This window comes from Phaethon lepturus, unplaced genomic scaffold (genome assembly GCF_000687285.1).
Source record: "Phaethon lepturus isolate BGI_N335 unplaced genomic scaffold, ASM68728v1 scaffold719, whole genome shotgun sequence".
Classification (NCBI taxonomy): Eukaryota; Metazoa; Chordata; class Aves; order Phaethontiformes; family Phaethontidae; genus Phaethon; species Phaethon lepturus.
This window is the reverse complement of record NW_010562635.1, coordinates 3,033-23,978: the sequence shown is the minus strand read 5'-3', so window position 1 is coordinate 23,978 and position 20,946 is coordinate 3,033. Positions and strand designations below refer to the sequence as shown.

The 20,946-nt window shown below is 39.6% G+C and overlaps 1 protein-coding gene across 1 annotated transcript in view; it reads right to left on the bottom strand.

Moving 5' to 3' along the window:
- The window catches only part of LOC104626407 (thrombospondin type-1 domain-containing protein 7B-like), a gene marked incomplete at both ends in the record, with an annotated part of 103,517 nt that extends 90,692 nt beyond the window's left edge, over positions 1–12,825 (bottom strand). The window contains 2 exons of the mRNA XM_010294322.1: positions 10,660–10,857; positions 12,670–12,825. Of these exons, the coding sequence (XP_010292624.1) occupies positions 10,660–10,857; positions 12,670–12,825 (354 nt within the window). The remainder of the gene's footprint in view (positions 1–10,659; positions 10,858–12,669) is intronic.
- Between the last annotated feature and the right edge of the window lie 8,121 nt (positions 12,826–20,946).

The following is a 20,946-nucleotide window of genomic DNA, read 5'->3' as shown; positions in this document are numbered from 1 at the left end:
ACAGATCCAGAATCCTATCCTTAATAACATGTTTCAAATCAATCCTTCTAGCCTCCTTCCTCTTCTATCCACATAAGTTAATTTTAGAACTTGTCATCTACCTACTGTCTACCTTTCAAATACAGTTCAAGAAGGATCCTATTTTGCTCACGTGCCCTTTGTTGAATCAGTGTTACCTAAAAAATACAATAACACACTTAGAAGAATATGAAATCAACATGTATGTGAAGTCATGCTTAGTTTAAAAAAAACAGCCAAACAGGTATTTTAGGCTGCATGCTCCATTTCACTGAGAAAACGGGAATTGCTACAGGCACTTGCAGGTATTTTTCTCATTTCTTACTGAAACAAACTGGGATTTTTGTCCACAATATACTTTGAGGAGCAAAACCAAATAAATCTGTTTTAAGATTTCTTTTCCAGACTTCAAAAATTAACTATAAATACTTCTGCAGCTATAAATTACATACAGGAATCTTATTTCAGTCTCATAATTGGAAGATAAGAAAGTATCAAACTCAGTAGAGATTCCCTAGACATTAAAAAATGGTCTATAAATAGATATTTTAAAAGTATACATTTGCACTAGCCTAGTATACAAATATTAATCCTTCTACAGAGTTTCTTCAAACCTCTTGCACCAATGTAACAGACCTACAGGTCACACACATGCCATGCTCTTTAGGTAACCTTTATCACAAACTCAGATCAGCTTATGTCAGACTTATTCTGTAACATTTAAAACATAAAGGGCAATATAGATCTTGCCCTAATAAGTGATGTTTATATTTTTCTTAATGGTATAATTCACATTTCTGAAAGTGCTACCTTGAACCTTTGTTCCAAATCTACAGGTGTTAGAAGCTCAGGTTCATTAAAAAAAAAAGCAAGAAATCAGCACCTGCTGCTCCCTCTCAATAATACAAGTGGGAGCTGGATCTTTGAATACCCATCTCTTCTCTGCTCAAAGAGCCATAGGGAAGAAATGGCCTTTGCCCTCACCATTTTAACACTGCTCTGAAGTCTTGAAAAACACCTTTTGGAAACATTAAGTACCAAAAAGGAGCACTAGATACTGAAAAGAATCATGGGTTTGCACAGAAGCTTATTTGAGGGCATTCTTCACTGACCACAAGCTCACATTTAGCTCAGATGGCACGGAAAAAAAATTTTCACAGGTAGCTGTAATACCTTATATTGACAAGCACAGGGAGGATAAAAGCTGGCTATATCCCTAATCAACTCCACTGGTATCTCTGTCTGCCAACTACACAGAGCTAACATCACCACTGGATACCGATTATAGCTGCCTTCTAGATGACTGACACAAATCACATCACCAGCATTTGAAAAAGCACAGCCGTAGTTCAGCTGGAAATCATGCAACATAGCTGCATTCAAAAACAAAGAAAATTAATCAAAGTTCATTTAAGTTTATCCCACAACCTCCCGGCTTTCCAGTGTTAGATATTTCACCTTGTACTGTAGCACCATATGCCTGACTCCAAGACACAAGATCTGCTTGCAGTCTTCTGAGTTTCTATCTTCCTTGGCTGTGGGACATATGTTTTCTATGACCTTGAACAAATTAAAACTGTTAAAGTGAGACTAAGAAAAGAAAGCTCTTACTTTTCAGCAACTTACCCTAAAATTAACCTAAAGCTGACCTTCTGTTTCTGTTGAAGACATCAATTTCAGTAAAGGATGCAAAGACAGTAAATTCACTTGAACTCATGATGGTGTCTGTCCTCAGATTGTCAGTGCATCAGTCCTAGAGCAGGTCACAATCTGCATTTTTACTTTTCAAATGTTTCCAGTAGGAGACATCAAATATTTGGCCTGGGACCAGCTGCTGCGAGGTAAGGCTTGATGGAGGTAACTACATCCACTCCACCTGGCTCGTAAACAGCCAGCCTGCTCAAAGAGGAGGCATCAATCTTCATGACTACCAAAAAAAAATGGGTCTGAAATCTATTGAACAAACCACACACCATTCTTCAAGGTTCCTGAAACACTCATAATACTCATCAAGCCTTGCTACTATACTGCAATATGCTCCTTCCATCACAGCTGCAAAATGAGAAGTATGGATCCTATCTGATTGCTAGAAGGCTCTGCACATTGCCTCTAAGGGGTTGTGTTTCTAACAGTCAGGAAAACATGCCAGTTTGGGATCAGCAGCTCCAATGACAGGGTATGGTGCACTACACTGATGAACTAAGAGGAGGAATGAGCACTGTGGTGTAGAAGGCTGAGCCCCTTGACAGTAATTGAACCTGCAGGCTTAGAAGAGCTGGTAGAGCTGGTACCTGTTTAATTGTATTGATTGTATGTGCAAGTGTGCCGAGCAACTGGCTAACTTTACCGTTCCCTACAAACTCATTCCACATCTTACAGCTGTAAAGTTGTCTCACCTCCAGTTTGCATTTACATGAATAGTCCACAATGTACACGAATTAATCACACATTCTTCAGGCAAAACTCACAATGTAAGTTCTGTGCTGACAGCACACAAATTTGACCAAAGCAGTAATATAAGTCTGTCTTTTTGAACCTCAGTGATGTAAAGAAGCAGAGACAAAACAGTTCCTAATCCATCGACCAAGCTATTTAACTTTTAGCTATACATCATTCTCTCATTCTCCGTGTATCACTAGAAGCGCACTCTCTAGTGCCCCTCCCAGTAAGTCTAAGCCCTCACGGGTATGCTCCACTCTGTGTACAGGCAGATTTGGGAAAAAGCATCACTGAATAAAAACTGGTTTTCATTACTCCACATGTTAGGGTCAGATTAGAGACAGGCACATTTCCATGTCAACTGAAAACAAGTATTTTAATTTTACAAGTTTCAATTTCTAAAATAAAGAATTATCACAATCATAGAATCACAGAATCACAGAATAGTTTGCATTAAAAGGGACCTTTTAACATGATCTAGTCCAACCCCCCTGCAGTGAGCAGGGACATCTTCAACTAGATCAGGTTACTGAGACCCCCATCCAACCTGACCTGGAATGTCTCCAGGGATGGGGCATCTACCACCTCTCTGGGCAACCTGTGCCAGGGTTTCACCACCCTCACTGTGAAAAATTTCTTCCTTATCTCTAGTCTAAATCTACCCTCATTCAGTTTAAAACCATTACCCCTTGTGATATAGTAAACAGGTCCTGATAAAACGTCTGTCCCCATCTTTCTTATAGGCCCCCTTTAAGCACTGGAAGGCTGCAATAAGGTCTCCCTGGAGCCTTCTCTTCTCCAGGCTGAACATCCCCAACTCTCCCAGTCTGTCTTCACAGCATAGCTGTTCCAGCCCTCTGATCATTTCTGTGGCCTCCTCTGGACCCTCTCCAACAGGTCCATGTCTTTCCTGTGCTGAGGGCTCCAGAGTTGGACGCAGCACTGCAGGGGGGGTCTCACCAGAGTGGACTAGGGGGGCAGAATCCCCTCCCTCAATCTCTAAGCTTATGCTACTCTTACAGGAGAAACAAAATCTAGATATACCGTTAGACCTGGTGTCGTGTTGTGTCACTGGACACAATGCATCAATGGAGATTTAAGATCTTATTCTGGTATGTCAGAAAGAACTTATTTAAAACTTACTCGCAATAAATTAAACACAGTAAGTAATTTCTCTGAGAAATTAAAAAGACTCTGCAAATTCATTTACATCATTAATCCATTACAAGATGAAAAAATCAAGAATTCTTCCCAGGTAAGGACTTCGCTTTACTGAGGTTTATGTTAAAACAGAACTTCCCAGAAAGCCTCTAGCTTCATGCCCTCAACCAGAAATAAAACCAGACATTATTTCTACTTGCAGCCCCTGTCTTCCGGAGGATGCAAGCACAGCTGTTGGGGATGCTCCTGCCTCTCATGGTGCTGTGCACCAAGCGGAGCACACATCGCAAGCTGCCTCTGCGCACAACCAGTCTTAGGGACCACAGGACACACTGTGATTGAACTGGAAGTACAGACAGGTAACTGAGCACACCATTATTAATATTCTAGCTCCAACGAGTCTTAGGTTCCATAAGCACAGAGCTTCACTGTCAAGCTCTGGCAGAACATACTATTGGATTTTAAAATAACACTGCTTTGATTACCTTACTTCCCTTTACTCTTCGCTTGAATTCCAACAGGATTTCAGTGTCTGCTCTGTCAATAGAGCTGTGTGAATAATGGATTTCTGTTTGGGCACTGAACCACAAAAAAAAAGCAGGGGGGGAAGGAAGAAAAAGCTCTGTAACTGTTTTAAGTAGACTGAAGAGTGACTGGGGAGGATTTAGGAAAAAAGTAATTTCAAGATAAGGCAAAATGTTTGTTTAATCTAAAAGGAATATTTTGCTTTTATATTAACAACCTCTTTTCAAAATATTTTTTTTTTTAAGACTTGGCCTAGCTTATTTACTAAAAAAAAGAAACATCAATTATTTAATCTAAAAAATGCTGAAAGAAAACATTTTGACTCTGAAATATCGTTCTCCAGTTTTACAAATCATACTGTCAGACGGAAGAGAAATTTGGGAATAGATGTATTTCAACCCAAACATGTACTTTTTCAATGAACTTATTAACAGTTAAAAGCAAAAACCCTCTTGTCTTCTTGGCAAGTGCCGCATTCTAGACACTGACTACCTAGAACCAAAAGATACCGCACGGCGGGAGGGGAGGCATTTAATGCTAGTACCAGGAAAAAAAAGGAAAAAGAAAAACATGTTTAATCATCTGGCATAACTGCTGAAATAAGGATGATTGATTTTTTTACTCCACAACGATTTATGTTCCTGACTGCTCTTTGCTCACGCTTGTGCAGCCCCATGTCCAGCAGCACTGAGGCTCAATGAGCCCAGGCTCAGGCAATGGGTGCTGCCCTTCTGCCTCGGACAAATCCTGCAGTTTGAAGCCAGCAGCTTATTGCACTGAGAACAGTTAAAGAAAACATCTTGCCACCATAACAGCTATGACAGTAGGCTTGCAGCATGTTTTATTTCTAAGCTACCACCCTGGCAGACTGTCTGTAGCAGGGTGGTTTGCCCCTCACAGCCAGGAGTCCTGGGATCTGCCAGGTATTCTTCATTTATCAGATATGGCTAGGAAGGATGCACAGAAACCTCCAAAGTGCCTGGGAGCACCTAGCTGAGGCAGAAGCTGCTGAAGAAAGTGGCTTTGTGACAGGTCCCAGGAACAGTCATTTGGGTGCTTACAGCAGAAGAGAGACAGCAGTGTTCTGGGCACCTCTGGACTCCACTTCTCTGGGTTTGGCATCTGCATCTCCCTATCACTGCATGAACTGTGCATGAATAAGGAACCGACAGATTATTCAGCACTATTAAAAATACCGTCCTCAGAAAGGAAGACAACCTCACAATTTTAACTCCTACAAAACAAAGAAACCCTAGTACCAAGCTGACAGTATAGAAAGGCAAATACTCAGCGGCTTTTGAGCTGTGATTGGATTTGTTAACTAGGAATAGACTAAAACAGTCTGAATCCAGCAAAATTACAGGACCTTTGCATTAAACCTTGTTGCCAATCTGACAATTTCTGATTAAAACAATTAAACCTTTGGGTATAAATTATTTCATATTTTTTTATTATTTAGACACTATGCTGTTCACTATCACAGAGAAACTATCTTTGTTACTAATACTTCTTCTGGTAGGAATCCAAACAAGCAGAAGCAAATTAATAAATGATGGCATGGGAATTACAACAAAATGGATTGACGACTCGCGGGTATGATTCTGAATAATAACGTTTTACAATCTATTCAAGAGCATTGCTAACAGGTGAGACTTAGTTTACAGTATTGTCAGAAACATTTATAAAATGCTTGTTACTTTTATGAGTTGTACTTGTTATTTCATGAATTGATTGTTGCAGTTCCTTTTACATATGTTCTCAGTGCAACCAGGTTGTACTCCTCATCATAATCACTGCTCTGTTCACAAGCTACAGGAGTATAACATGCATTTCTAAAATCACAGCTTGCTTCAACATTTGTCCTGTTTCAATCTATTTTCTTATTACTAATACAACCTAAAATAGATATGGAAAATAACAATAAAAAAGGATTCCCAAATTCCTCCATCAGACTGAACCCAACAACATTTCTATGTTAATTCCAGTTGTCTTAGCATCTAAATCAAAAGGCTGGGAAACTACCTGTGAAAGCACACCAACTCCTATTTGAACTGAACTTTTATGTGCTGACCCTGAGCCAAGTCCTGCTGTCTAACGGTACTGCAGTTTTCTGCACACTACTACAACGCTGAATTCCAAGGCTGGGAAACTACCTGTGAAAGCACACCAACTCCTATTTGAACTGAACTTTTATGTGCTGACCCTGAGCCAAGTCCTGCTGTTTTCTGCACACTACTACAACACTGAATTCCCTTTGTCTCACCATACTCAAACTGCCTGCACAAAGGCGTAAGAAGCAGAGCTCACAAAAGATGATTTGAGTTGTTTTCAAAAAATGCAACACAATACATTTTGGCTGTGGTTCAATTGCATTTTAAAATGAGAAAGTTCTGACCATGTTCATAGTTTTAGATCTACTGAGCAGCAACATTTAAGGAGAGCAAGTGAACTCAAAAGTTTTCAGAGAGGTATTTTCATCTAGTCAGTGCACAGTAATGTTTGTTTGTTCCAAACAAGACTGCCCAAATTCAAGTGTCAAATACTTGCAACTATCTCATCAAGAACAGATTACAAACAGGAGATTATTCAATTCCTTGTTGAACAACCTAGAACAACAACTCTGAGAAAAATCACAAATAATTCTTGGGTTGTCTGTGAATATAAAAATAGAGTTTTCAAATAAATCCTTTGATCTGAATTACAGATTCATGTACCCAATGATACAGTTACATAATTTTGAGTACCATCATTCGTTTTCCCTGTACTATTCTTTTGGCTTCTCAGACGTCCCCAAAAGCATCCATTGTCCTTTACTAGCTAAATGAAAAATACTTTGCTGAAAAATTTTGTTTGGAAGAAGCATGCCATATAGGTCTTTTCCCATTCTATGCATTACTTCATTGCATTTCTACACCTTATTTAATTTCATTTGATTTATTGCATGACTGTCTTCTGATGCTACAGAGGAGGCGCACTCGAGGGACATGGACCAGACATTAAGAGTTTCTCTCAAGCATCATATGCATGTACAATAACTTATTAACAGAGATTAGAGACACTGCTAGGTGGGAGCCATCAGACACCTAACAATGACAGAGTAATGAGGTGATTACGGTCTTCTCATTCCTCCTCATCTATGCTAACTGCTGCAAATCACAGATTACAGACTCCAGCTACTCCATGAAAAAAAGCTGTACACCGTATGTGCCCTATGGAGGCCCTTCATTATGGACCCCCTATATTAACCTATTTAAGAAACAAAAAGTCATTTCTATCCCTCTAGACTAAGTGGAATTAAGACTGCTATGTCCCTGAAATTCATACAAGCCCTTACAAAGAGAGATCACTTTGACAGGGAAGTCGTCTTTGACAGAGAAACCCTGCAAACTGGAGTCGGACCCATGTCTGACTCAGGACTGAGTTGTTCAAGCTTCAGCTCAGGCCAGCAGCAGCTTGTTACCTGGGTCAATACCTCAAAATTCTTCTCACCAGAAAGAACAGCTTTTTAAAATGGAAAGAAAGGACTCAAAAAGTGAGATTTCAGTTGGAGAAAGAGGTTAGTTAGCCGCTGCTCCCCGCTCAACTCCAAACAGGTTCCTCCCAACCCGCTCTCACAGCATGGGCTGGCACCATGAGCATGCAAGAGACGAGACATTGGGAGAAAGACACTGGGGAGACCAGAAGTGGGACAGAAAATGGCTGATGCTTTGTTAACTTCAATCCCTGTCTATCAACATAAATCAGACAAAGATGCACCTCCAAGATCCACATTGCTGGAGTGAAGTTTAGGCCAGCAGGATCCCCACAGGCTCTGCTGGCACCAGGAAAGTCCTCTATCACGGGAGACAAAACTGAAAAATACGGCCAGATCCCTCCCATTGCAGCCGATGTAAGTCAAGCTCATTTTTAGCAAGGTCAAAAACAGTCCCCTCATGAAAAATGCCTCAGGTCTCTGAGCCATGGAGTGCAGTATGCAACAGTCCAGTATTGCACAGCAGATCATGGGCTGGCGAAGGACACAGGTTCAGCCACGCTGTGGATGGAGGGAGAGGAGATGGGCAAGCGGAAGAAGCCATGATGCCAAGCTCTTCTGCAGTATGGCTGACCCCAACAGGACTGACAGATTAGCTACTTCTAATTTCTAAAGAGAAGTGAACTAACACAGTGCAGCAAGAGGAGGAGAGCATCATGCCAAAACGTCTGGCATATATATGAAAATGAAGACATCTTGCAGTCAGGGATACACAGAAGACCCAAAGTACGCTAATCAACATACTCCAGGCACAAATGAACTGTTGTTAAGATGATGATACATTGGATTTTGTCATTTAATGGGGTCCAAAAAGATGTATTTTTTTTAACCCCTTTTGGCATTCAGTGGGAATACTGAGCAACAATGCCAGGCACGGATCACAAAATGACTGGATAAAAGACTGGATTTTAGGATACAGAGCTGAATTCTACAAAAGATGCTTAAGTAAATGAAAATACCAGCACATAATGCAGCTACCCTAAATGCTTTCAGCAGGGAAGTTACTTGCACAGAATTTTGAACTGTATAATGCTATGCATTAGTATACGCCTTATGTTATTTTACCTATAATTGATACATCTCACAGTTTCACACGACTCCCTGCTGGCTTCCCACTACCAACTAACCAACTATTCCAGGCAAAACATTTTATGCAACTCTGCTGCTTACTCCTGCTTTTATCCAAGAAAACAGACCATTTATTGCAATGGGAATCTAGTTAAAAGAACATTACAGAAGGAAAAAAGACTATAAACAAAGCAACTAGTATTACTGGATTGACAGAAGAAGAAACAAATTGACTTTTTTTTTTTCCAACTTTGACTTTAAGGACTCTGCCAGTCCTATCCTACTGGATCAAAAATTCAGAAAAGTTTAAAAGTAGTATTAACCAGTGCTTTTAATCCACCTAGTGATCTGGATATTTCCTTGTGAAACCTTCTCAATTAGAATCAGACAACGATCATGTCTAGTGACGTTTGCCTCGGTTTGGTGGGGCAGGAAGAATGTCGCAACGTGGGGGTTTTTTTTTGTAACCAGAACATGCACAGAGTAATTGAAGTGAAAAAGGGTACTGTGAAACTTCCAGTATCTTCTTAAACAATTAAGTGAAGAAGAGACACTTCAAAGGCATGGCTTCTTAAGGATCATAGCCACACAGTACAGTTTGATCAGAGATCAATGAGCATCTGCCATGTTATATGCTTTCCTTCTGAGTCGCAATTTGGAGCATAAAAATGGATTTTGGCACAGTTTTGACAGTCTGAAGTACATGGTGCTCCTTAGCAATACAAGGCTCCATCTGCACACATCACTGCAGGACCGTACCTACTGTTATGATCATACAGCAGAAGAGACCACTCAGACAAAATTCAGAGATGGCTCTTTGTGCTCCACTATATTCTGGATATGTCATTTTATAACAGTTGAAGATTTTTTTTGCCCCATTTTCACAAACTTACAAGAAAACCACATGTATTTTCAGTGTATTTCAGGAGGATCTGTGTTCTTCAGACAAAGCAGCCATCACTTCATTCTGTCAGATTCTAATGCCTTGTAGATGAGACACTACTTTTAACCACTTGCCAATTAACTCCTTTTATTATCGACTTGAAATTGTTCCCTGTGATTGGTCTGAGCACCATGTAAAAGAAGACTTCTCCATTTCAGATATAATATCAGGCTCTAAAGTTCCACAATTTTGCCACTTTTGAGATGATAGCACAGTCTCACTGTGACTAAGGACTGCAAAACCATGCTCCATGTAATCGAATCTAAAGATCTGACAACACTGACCTTTTCAAGAAATGAAACTTTTGGCTGAGGTTCAAACCATGCACGAGAAATAAGCTCTTGTTAGTTGTTTGTAAACGTCATATAAAAATGTACTTATTCATTATTAACAACTTGCAAACTGAATACACTGCAGGTCTCAAACTGCTGCCAAGTCAAGTCTTACTTAGTATGAACATTTCATTTACATGTAATTCTTGTCTTAATTTTGGTAGCACAACTGAGCATCCCTTCTCATGACTGTAAGAAGATAGTAACAAGATAAACATTCAGACCACACACTAAAAACTGACTACAGAAAAAATTCTAGGGACCAGATTAATTTTGCAAATGCCTATAGTGCTGCTGGCCTCAGTGACAGCCCTACTTCAGTACAAGATGTGTGAAAAAAAGGATTCTAGGGAGAACCAGGCCATTGGTATCCCACTGTTGTTGTGATAAGGCCAGCAGTGACAACACATGACCTGTACGAGTGAGCCACCTCCTTTAGAATTAGAAGGCTTCAAGCAAAATCCCCAGTAATATCAGCACTAGGCTTTTGTGAGCATCGCGGTCAATGCAAAAAACTGAAAGTTTCATAAAAATTCAATAAGGAGCTATTGTAAGTAATTGCAATTGGTCTGCAGTAGAGTGCCATTTTTTTAAGTAGGCACAAAAAAACATGGGGCTTTTACGCCGATATCGTTACATACCTTTCCTGTTCTTGCATACAGCTTTCAGGACGCGGTTTCCAGGTCCACATTTTCCATGGTAAGTCACACATGTTCCTTCTGAAACAATCCACTCATGACACATCGGGTCTTCACAAGGAATAGATTCAATTAAATGTGGACAACCTGCCACGGTGCCTACAGGATCTACGATCACTTGCCTTTGTCTCATTCTAAAGCCTGGAAAAAAGAGAAACTGAATTAACAGGACAACTGTAAAAAATATTTACACCAATAATCTAGTAGCAAGAGGACTACATAGGGCATCTGGAATTGGGGGATATAAAGACAAACAAGAGCACAACACTTACAAATTGAATTGATTGGGACAGTACTTGTCTGTATGTGCCCACAGTCTGGGCATGCAAAATCTAATAGTGTGTAAAGAATTCCAACAACCCACATTTTTCACATTTCTTTTTCCTTTTCATTAACATTAGATAGAAAAACACATGTTCAAATATAGGAAATTGCCACTGATGTGTATATTAATGTAATAACAACATTAAGATAAAAAGAAAGAAACAGTTAAGGAATTGAAGATATAAAGGACATCTATATTCTGTCTGGGAATCCACTAATGAAAAGACTTGTTTTGAGATACAGCAGAGCAGTTTACTAGGAAATTAGTATTCTGCCTTACGAAGGTGTAAGGATTTCTGATACATAATGCATATCAGACCTCTTTGAAATGACATCCTATTAAATTGGAAGATTCAAATGTAAAGTGGAAGAGAAAGGTTACAGAAATAATGAAAAAATTTATTACATAATCCACCTCCTTCTGAATAAAACCAAAAGTCATGTTGCTGTATAAAATGCAGAACTAATATGCAAGTATCTTTCAGCATGTTTTGTTATGTAAATGACGAAGAATTCTAAGAAAGGCAGGAAAAAATATATGGTGGTCTTTCCCAGAACAGTCTCACACGAGGGACAAATATACAATATTAGTGGAGGCCACATGGAAATGCCTTGGCCATAAAACAGAAAAGAAAATTAAAAATAAAACATTCCAGAGAACACAACAGACTGAACTTCCACTATTCTGAAACCAGCAAAAAGAAATAATTCAAAACAATTTAAAAATTAAATGGTTTTGCAAGTGTTTATATTTAACCATATGAGCAACCTGATCTAGTTGGAAAATTTCCCTGCTCATTGCAGTGGGGTTGGACAAGATGACCTTTAAAGGTTCCTTCCAACCCAAACTATTCTATGATTCTATTTTTTTTTTAATTACTACTTTTATTTGAAAAATTCTGACCATCCCAAATCACTTCAGAAACTTACATTGTTTTCAGAAAAGTGTAATTTCCAAACAATAATATTCCTTCCCTGATATGAATGCCAACAACCATCATTTCAGCTTATTTTGTAAGTGAAGGAAAGGCTCTGCAAGGAATCTCAGTGCTGCAGCAACAAACATGTAAGCTGGGCAATTAAGATCCAGGGAGGGGTAAATTATATTTTCACACACTTCTTCCAGGCATTTAAACGAAACCCAGAACAATGAGAACAATCTCTCAGGTGAGCCTGAGATCCAAGATGGCAGGGCTGTAGGATACACCTCAGTCCTGACGCACTCCAACCTCACCCAAGCACTGCCCTCAAATCCAGGCATGCAGCAGGACTTCTGAGAGGGATCAGAGGGACAGCATGGTACTGCGGAGGTTTGCAGTTGCTATCCCAAGAAATCCTCCTTTCCCCCAAGTTCAGTGCAGGATAAAAGGATCTGAATCGGCTTGAAAATCTTATCTCTCTTTTTTTTTTTTCCTCCCACGCATAAGTGCAAAAAGCTTTTAAAGGTCATATTCCACTCCTGCACGCATATCTAAGAGCTTCATCCTATGTCAGGTTAATTTAAAAAAAATACATTAAGCTCCCAATGTAGAATTTGACACCACTGCTTTTGCAATCTTATCATAATATTCCATTACCCGCTTTAGATCCCCCAACGCTGCAAAAGCATTATCTAAGAGCAGCCATTACCTCTTCGTCCGTGGCGGTCCTGGCAGTTCTCTTGAAGGCAGGAGCCCCACACCGACCAGGCAGACACCACGCACTCGGACGGGCATGGCAGGTTACACAGCTGGGAGGTGGAGGGAGCAGGACCCAGGCACAGCTTCCCATCAACTGGTCTAGTAACTAAGAGAGAAAAAAGAAAGGGAAAAAAAGAAAAGCAGGGCTGTAACTTTGCCCTGACCAATGCACAGAGCTCGGGAGTTTACTGCTGGCCTTAGCATTACAGAATGCACCAAAATCCAGTGCTTTTTTAGGGTCTTACCTCCCAGAGCAAAAGGTTAATCCTCTGTTCAGCAAGGCATGTAAAAAATTTTAGATAAATCATCCATATTCAGCAGGCTAATTAAGACTATGCTTAATGGTAAATGGATGCTTTAATAATAAATTCAATGCTGATTTTCTACAATGCTGGAGCAACAAACTGGAATTTAATCCCCTGCATTTACAGCCAAGGAGACCTCTTTACACTACACCAAAGAGAAAGATGTGTAAGAAAGAAACACAAAAAGCTCATGCTGCAATTGGGAGCCAGGCAGAGGCAGGTGACAGCAAGCCTGAGCATGGGGGAATCGTCCCATACCCATCCCCTTCATGAGTGCTGCCACCTCTAGATTACAGATTCTTTATCTATTTTCAGTAAAACTGAGCAGAGCTCTCAGTTTCTTCTACACAGGCATCTGCAGAAAGCACCTCTTCTGCCTGGCAGGCGAGACATTTACTTGAATTGCCTGCACCCAAGGCAAGCATGGATCTCCAAACCTCTTCATCCAAGAGATGAGCCAACCCCAAACTCTGCCAAGTACCAGTTTAGTTGATATTGACAATAAATTTGGAAAGCTGATTCCCTTTGTATTTTCATTTATCATACGAGATTTCTAGTTTCAATTAACTTCTCTCGCCTTTTTATTTGGGGCAGAGGGAGGAAGAAAAAGAAGGGGAAAGACTCTTAAATCTATCTTCTGAGTCATTATATGATATTGCATTTTAATTACATTATGGGATGAATTTGGCTGTCTCTTCAGATAAATCAGTATCAAAGCAGTCTTTCAAAAGGCAAAGGCTTGTTTGAGTTTACTCTGCCATGGTATTGCCAAGACTTCATTAATTTTTATAGCTACTGAGTCTGCTTTATCCTCATTTTTATTTTTAATGTCTATTTTTCTTTGCTTCCATGCATGGAATTGACTTGAAAAGAATTCATAAAAATATGCCCAGTATATAAGTAATCTTTTTCTTTTTCTAATATTTTACCGTTTTCTTTAAAATGAATCATTTGAAGAAAAATACAACTTTTTTTCTTTTTAAACACAAGACTTCAGTGCTCAAAATCCCAATAAATTTTGATTTGCACATCCTGAAGCTGGGACTTCAGACCAGTATCAGTGCTCATGATTCCAGCTCACCAGAAAAACAGGATTAAACAACATGTGTGATTTAATTCTAAGCTGAAAGACAATATGTTAGTAAAAAAGGACTATTTTCTGAATGATTGCTGAGACACTGTAAGGCCTTTGACATGTTCATTTAGAGATTACAACAAAGGGGCATAAATCCAATTCACCTGAATGCTAACATAAACAGACCTTTTCTAGAGACCTTGCAAGTGAAGTGACAGACGGAATGAAGTAAGTATTAGTTTTAAGGATAAGAGTATTTCTTTTATCAAGAAGTCTCATGGATGGCTTAACCTGCCTTTCAGCATCAAACTTTGCAAAACTGTATCATTTTTTGAGAGTTCACTTGAAGAAATTAAAGGAAATAAAGTTGAGTGCAGATGGTCAACCCAAGGAATAAAGTCCAGTCCTACTCTGCTCTAAGTCAAGGCGTCGTTGTTAGCAATGACTCTTTTCACCTCACTGATTTTTAGATTGTTTTCATATTGCAATTTAACTATTTAAATGTGGAAGACACTAGATAAAGCAGGTTGGTTATCCTGCCTTGAAAACTAACCAGCTACAACCAGTGGTGCCGAGGATATTTTAAATTGATTTTGCATAAAAAAAACACACAAGGAAAATTGATTACAGAAAGTTAAAGGGGCCGGTTTTTGATGGTAGGCTGAGCCTACCAGCTGTCCCAGACTCCTTCCAATTCTGGAGGAAATCCCTGCGTTCCTCTCCCTGCCAACCACCTTCCTGCTCCTCTTCCTCCCTCAGGCTGATGCCGTATTTAATTCTAGCACTGGGAGCTCTTTTCCCAGGACTAACATCCTACTTGTCACTGGAATAAGACTGCTTGTTTACTCACATCCTTAAGTAATTCTATATATTCTGTAAAATGTAAATCAGAAAATACACAGACTATTCTAATCAAATGCCCAAATACATATTCTAGGTCTGTGCCAGCTTATACTCACTCTACACTGACTACAATCCTCCAGTGAAAGTCTTCAGGAATAAAACAAGAACAAAAAGAAACCAGGTGCATTAATAAATGCATATACAATACCATCCTTTTCCAAAACCAAGCAGGTACAGAGAGACACAATTTCCAGCACAATAGCCCAAGCGATTGGATGGATCAGGAGGATCCTCTATAAAAGAGTTTCATCCCTTCTTCACCCACTTGATTGACAACTCTGATTTCCATGAGTTTTATCTAAAAGTTTGATGTGATTTTCTATTGCTATTCTTTCATATTCTAATAAATATCTATCTTTTTTTTTAATGAACTACAAGGTGAGGTTTTTTTCTATAAACCTTTTAAGTGCCAAAATTCTTACACACTGCAGCCTCCAAAAAGGCACAGATAGCCTGGCTAGAAATGCCCTGTTCAGGAAAAAAAATCACATTATGCCTCTGATAAATGAACACAGCTGCTAGGACTGTCTTTAGGTACCAGTCAGCCTTCTGATTTTGCTCAATAATCGAATCTGCAATGGCATTTTCCCACATTCCTATAGAAAAAGTGCTTTTTGTGTAATTATTTTCCTTGGAAAAATATTAGCCACTTTTTTGGGGGAAAGGGAAAGGCAGAAACCAAGGAAGAGTGGGAAGAGGAGGCAATATCTCTCATTCAAGTAGCAGCTTATTTATTACGCTTGTTCGTACCTTTTAAAATCCTGTGTTCTTCCCAATCTATAGAACAAACTTGAAAAAGCAATCAAGTACTAATCTGGGAGCCTCTGAAACATTGCACATTTCTATAGCTGTTATATTGAATCTATCCTTTATAAATGCGACTACAGCTGTTCCCAGCATCAGTGTCTGCCTCAAGTTTGAATTTTACTATTTGCTCTTATTTTCAGGTTATTGCTACCAGCAGGAGATAATAAATTGGGTTCTAAAGTATCTTGTTTCCCTATATATTTTTACTGAGGTAGTGATTTGGAGGAAGAGCAGTAGAGGAAATCAGCTTTGATATGATTATTTCCATAATGTAATTTTAAGCCAATAAATAAATTATCTGCGAATATAGTCATATGGACACATACTTGCAGGTATACATACCAACACTACGTTAAAAAGCAATGATGACCAGACAGAGGGAGAATGTATAGGATGGCATTTTGGTTGAAGTGATTCCTTTCAAAATTAGTTTTTCAACTCCTCATGAGGTAAATAACAGGTTTTTTCCCTGGACCTTAACTTTTACAATAAAACCCCAAATATTTCTGATATTAACACCTCAGTGAGACATTTCTAAATATCACTAACATATCTGGAATACATGCAAAGAATATTAGGACTGTCTCTTATATACTGGCACAGCCATATTTTAGCCAATATTCAATTCTCCAGGCAATAAATCCAGATGTTTATTATATCTTTTGGCAAAATTAAGCCAAATTAATGATTGCCAGGGTGCAAGAAAGGGACAGCATATCTTTGTGAAACTTCCTACTGCCTTTGCCAGGACTTATAAACCAATGACACTTGGATCAATACAAAGGGAAATTATTTGAGAAAATCACAAAGAAACAAGTTGTGTTACAAAAACACCTACATGTGTAAAACTTAATAGGGATAAGCCCAGCATAACATTTGTAAGTAATTTCTCTAACCTGAAGGACTTGTTTTTATATCAAAAACAAAAGATTAGACAAAGGAGAAGTGGTGAATGTAATTTAACTAGCCTGGAAACGGCACCAACCTCAGTCTGGTGCATCCCTCCATTAAAAAAGCCTAATGCACCCCTGCCTGATGGAACAGGTTCCTTTATGCTTTCAAGAAGAATCAATTAGTTTTGAAGCCACAAGGCACAAAGTTGAAGTCCTATTTTCAATTAAAATCTATTTAATAGACAAGAAACAAAGTACGAATAGAAGGCTAATCACAGCATGAAAGAGGGTTAATAGCAGATTGCCAAGAGCAACAACGGTTTAATGTATTAATGTGTTTCAGAACAATAAAGATCCTGGCAATTTTATTAAACTGACACAGACTATTAGCACTTCATGGAATGGAAAGTTTCCCTGTGTCCGTACCCTCTGCTGTACAATGTGATCCTGATCCCAGCTGGGATACTGTCTTGGTTTGCTACAGCAGAATTTGTAGAGATTAACAACAGAAACAGCAGATATGGCAAAAATTCAGAGTGAGCATGGGGCTTTCCACCAGCAGTCACAAGAGTAAGCAGACCAGAGGTGACAAGTCATTAAGAGTGTCCAGGAAAAACAGTGGAGGCAACAGGGATGCTGGGATGAAGGCAATGACAGGAAGGAAAAAGAAAGATTTTCCAGGATGTGTGAACCTTGTTGGCTGTTGTCTGGAAAAGGCCACCAGATGCTGGAAGTTACTGGGACAGACCACGAGAGAAGGTGAGAGAAGCAACAAAGAAAACAGGGAAGGAAACCCAAAGGGGATATACTTCATTAAATCCTTGTGTGAGTTTGAACTTTGCCTATTGCTAAGTTTAGCATTCATTCAACAGGAAGGAACACCAAGGAGCAGAAGCCTGCCCTGTGAATGCCGTTTCACTGGATGAGAACCATTGAGCACCATTTCACTGGATGAGCACCACTACGGACACGTCTATGATACGGGGATGTGGTACAGGGGGCCCAAAGCTAAGCTAGTGACACGCTAAGCTAGTTCACTCATGGCATGGCCATGCCAATTCAGATCTTGCAAGCAGCAGGGCTGCTCCATGCAGAGCTGGCCCAAGTTCACATGCTCAATTTATCTCAAATGCCTCCTCTTCCAGGACCAGATCAGTCACCACTGGCTTCATTATCTCTCCCCAGTGTCCCAGTCTGTGGTATAGCCTCCTACATACAAATCCTTTTATTTTTTCATCTGACTCAACGTTGTTGTTTGAACACAACACAGCTCCCTGTCCTCATAACAGAAACAGGACAAAATTACTCAGAACAAACCATCACCATTTTGAATAAAATTAATCCAGTTCCAGTGGCAGGAAATAATGACAAAACCACAAATGAAATTAAAATCTTAGCTTTCAAGGATAAAACCCTGAACTAAAACCTAGTATCTCATGTGAACTGACTGGGCAGAATATTATTTGCTGCATACCAAAGCCAGCTAGATAAATAAAAGTATGTATAAAGAGATAGATATTTCACGGTCATATCAAATAGCTTGTTGACAAAAAAAGGCATGTTTTTTATAAGGCATCTTTTAGAAGGCACACTTCTTTCACTGTCAAAGTCTTTTTATACATTATTCTCTTCATTTCACTTTAATTAGTTTCTAGACATGAAAGAACTGAAAATATTACACCTCTAAAAGACATTAGGGAAAATGTTTTTTTCCCTAATGGATTCAAACTAATATTTTTGAAATACACATTTAAACACTACTGTCAAGCACCGCAACTATCTGAATAAAATCATTTCCTCTCTTGCTTCTAAAGGGTTTCCCCCGAAGAAGCCAGCTGTTACATATTTATTCTTCCATTATGTGAGCCTTATCTCGTAAATTCTGCTCAGCATTTGGTGAGCTTACAGATCAATAACTCGGCATCCCAGCAATATAAATCTGATGCAGACTTGCCTGAATATATTTTACATTTCAGAGGTGTATTTCTCATCTTTTCAAACCAGTTCAGTCATCCCAACGATAAGTAACTAGTTTGGAATACGAGGGATTATTAGGTGGGGTTTCTTCTACCCAAGAACATGGTTTCTGTGATTCAGGTAAACCAAGCTGCTGGCTGGATGCTCCTGTTGCTGTACCACAAGCCAGTCAAACAAAGCTTTTTCGTACCACTGCTGAACATCAGTTCTCTCCCCACTATGGTTCTAGTCAACTTTTCTCATTACCAATATATTCTAACCTATTTCTTTTCAATTTCATAAACTAGACAAGGACAACGGGATTTAAACATCAAAGACCATAAATTCTAATTTCCATAGAGTAAATCAATCTTCTCATTCCTGCAGCTTCACCAGCATAAATTTGAAAAAAAAAACAAACACACACAAAAAAAAACAGTGTGCATTTAATATAGGGCTCGTACTCCACACACAGGGCTGATATTCATTCCAACGGTGCATATCCTGCGCCAACTCCTAAGGGCAGCTTATCTCCATCAACGCAGTCTTTCCCCAATAAATATGCAGGACGGTAAAAGCCATAAATGACAACAACCTGCACAACCAACTTACTGTCTAAAGAGTCGCACCTGGTGGCTCACAAGACAGATAGCACCCAAGGGGATGGTGGCACGTTCAAATAGGTTTCTTCATTGGTATCACTCTCTTCCTGAAACTACTTCCATAGTTTATTGAACAGATGCCACACATACCAATTTGAAACACTACTCCCCCAGAAGCCACACACTGGAAAATTATGATTCAGAGGAGAACAAAGAACTTGCAGGGGAAAAAATGTGGCACCCTCATTAGGAAACAGAGTGTACAGAGCAAAGAAGGCAAATACACATATTTTAGAGCTAAAAAAGACAAAAGGGCAGGAAAAAAGGTATGAGAATAAATATAGAATAATACAAGATGGGAATGAAAGGAGTTCTCAAATTCATCTCTGTGCAACCTCAAAGAGGCACTAATTCCCGGAAAATAAAATACAGTGCCAAAACATCTCCCATATGAGACTTACGAATAGTCTGAAAAGTTTACTCATCAGATAAGAAAGGATTAGACATTTCTGTCTATCAAAAGTAGGGAGAAAGCTGTATATTTTGTGGAAAACAAGAAAGGAAAAAGGCCGTAAGATTATGATTTTGAGACTCGTATAAGTAGGACTTAGATGAAAGCACAGGGGAACACTTTCACTTTCAGACCATTTGGTGATTCTGTCAGTAAAGTGGCCTTTAAGACAAAAATACATAAGGGAAATGCACACGGGGATGCATTAGAAAGTAACCGTTAAAACTGAAAAGGTACTTGAGTATTTACTAAGTCTTGAATTGAAAACAGACTAATGGAGTTTTTGCTGATATATCTGGTGACATACAAGTTTATTAAAAAAAACCTGATGTAAGATGAACCAGATGGAATTGCATCCTAAAAAGAAAGCAAAAATGGGTATAGGCTATGTGAACTACAGTGGAATAAGTAAGCCAAGAAATTATGTCTAGTAACAGGTAAGGGTTCACAGAATCATAGAATCCTTAAGGTTGGAAAAGACCTTTAAGATCATCAAGTCCAACCGTCAACCCAACAGCACCATGCCCACTAAACCATATACTGAAGTGCCACATCTACACATTTTTTTCAACACTTCCAGTGATGGTGACTCCATCACCTCCCTGGGCAGACTGTTCCAATGCTTGACCACTCTCTCAGTAAATAAATTTTTCCTAATATCTAGTCTAAACCTCCCCAAGAAAAACCTGAGGCCATTTCCTCTCATTCTGTTGCGATTACTTGGGAGAAGAGACCAACACCCACCTCACCACAACCCCCTTTCAGGTACTTGTAGAGAGTGATAAGGTCTCCTCTCAGCCTCCTCCAGACTGAACAACCCCAGTTCCCTCAGCTGCCCCTCATCAGACTTGTGCTCCAGACCCCTCACCAGCTTCACTGCCCTTCTCCGGACACGCTCCAGCACCTCAATGTCCTTCTTGTAGTGAGGGGCCCAACACTGAACACAGGATTTGAGGTGTGGCCTCACCAGTGCCGAGTACAGGGGCACGATCACTTCCCTGCTCCTGCTGGCCACACTATTGCTGATACAGGCCAGGATGCTACGGGCCTTCTTGGCCACCTGAGCACACTGCTGGCTCGTGTTCAGCCGGCTGTCAAGCAGCACCCCCAGGTCCTTTTCCACCAGGCAGCTCTCCAGCCACTCCTCCCCAAGCCTGTAGCGTTGCCTGGGGTTG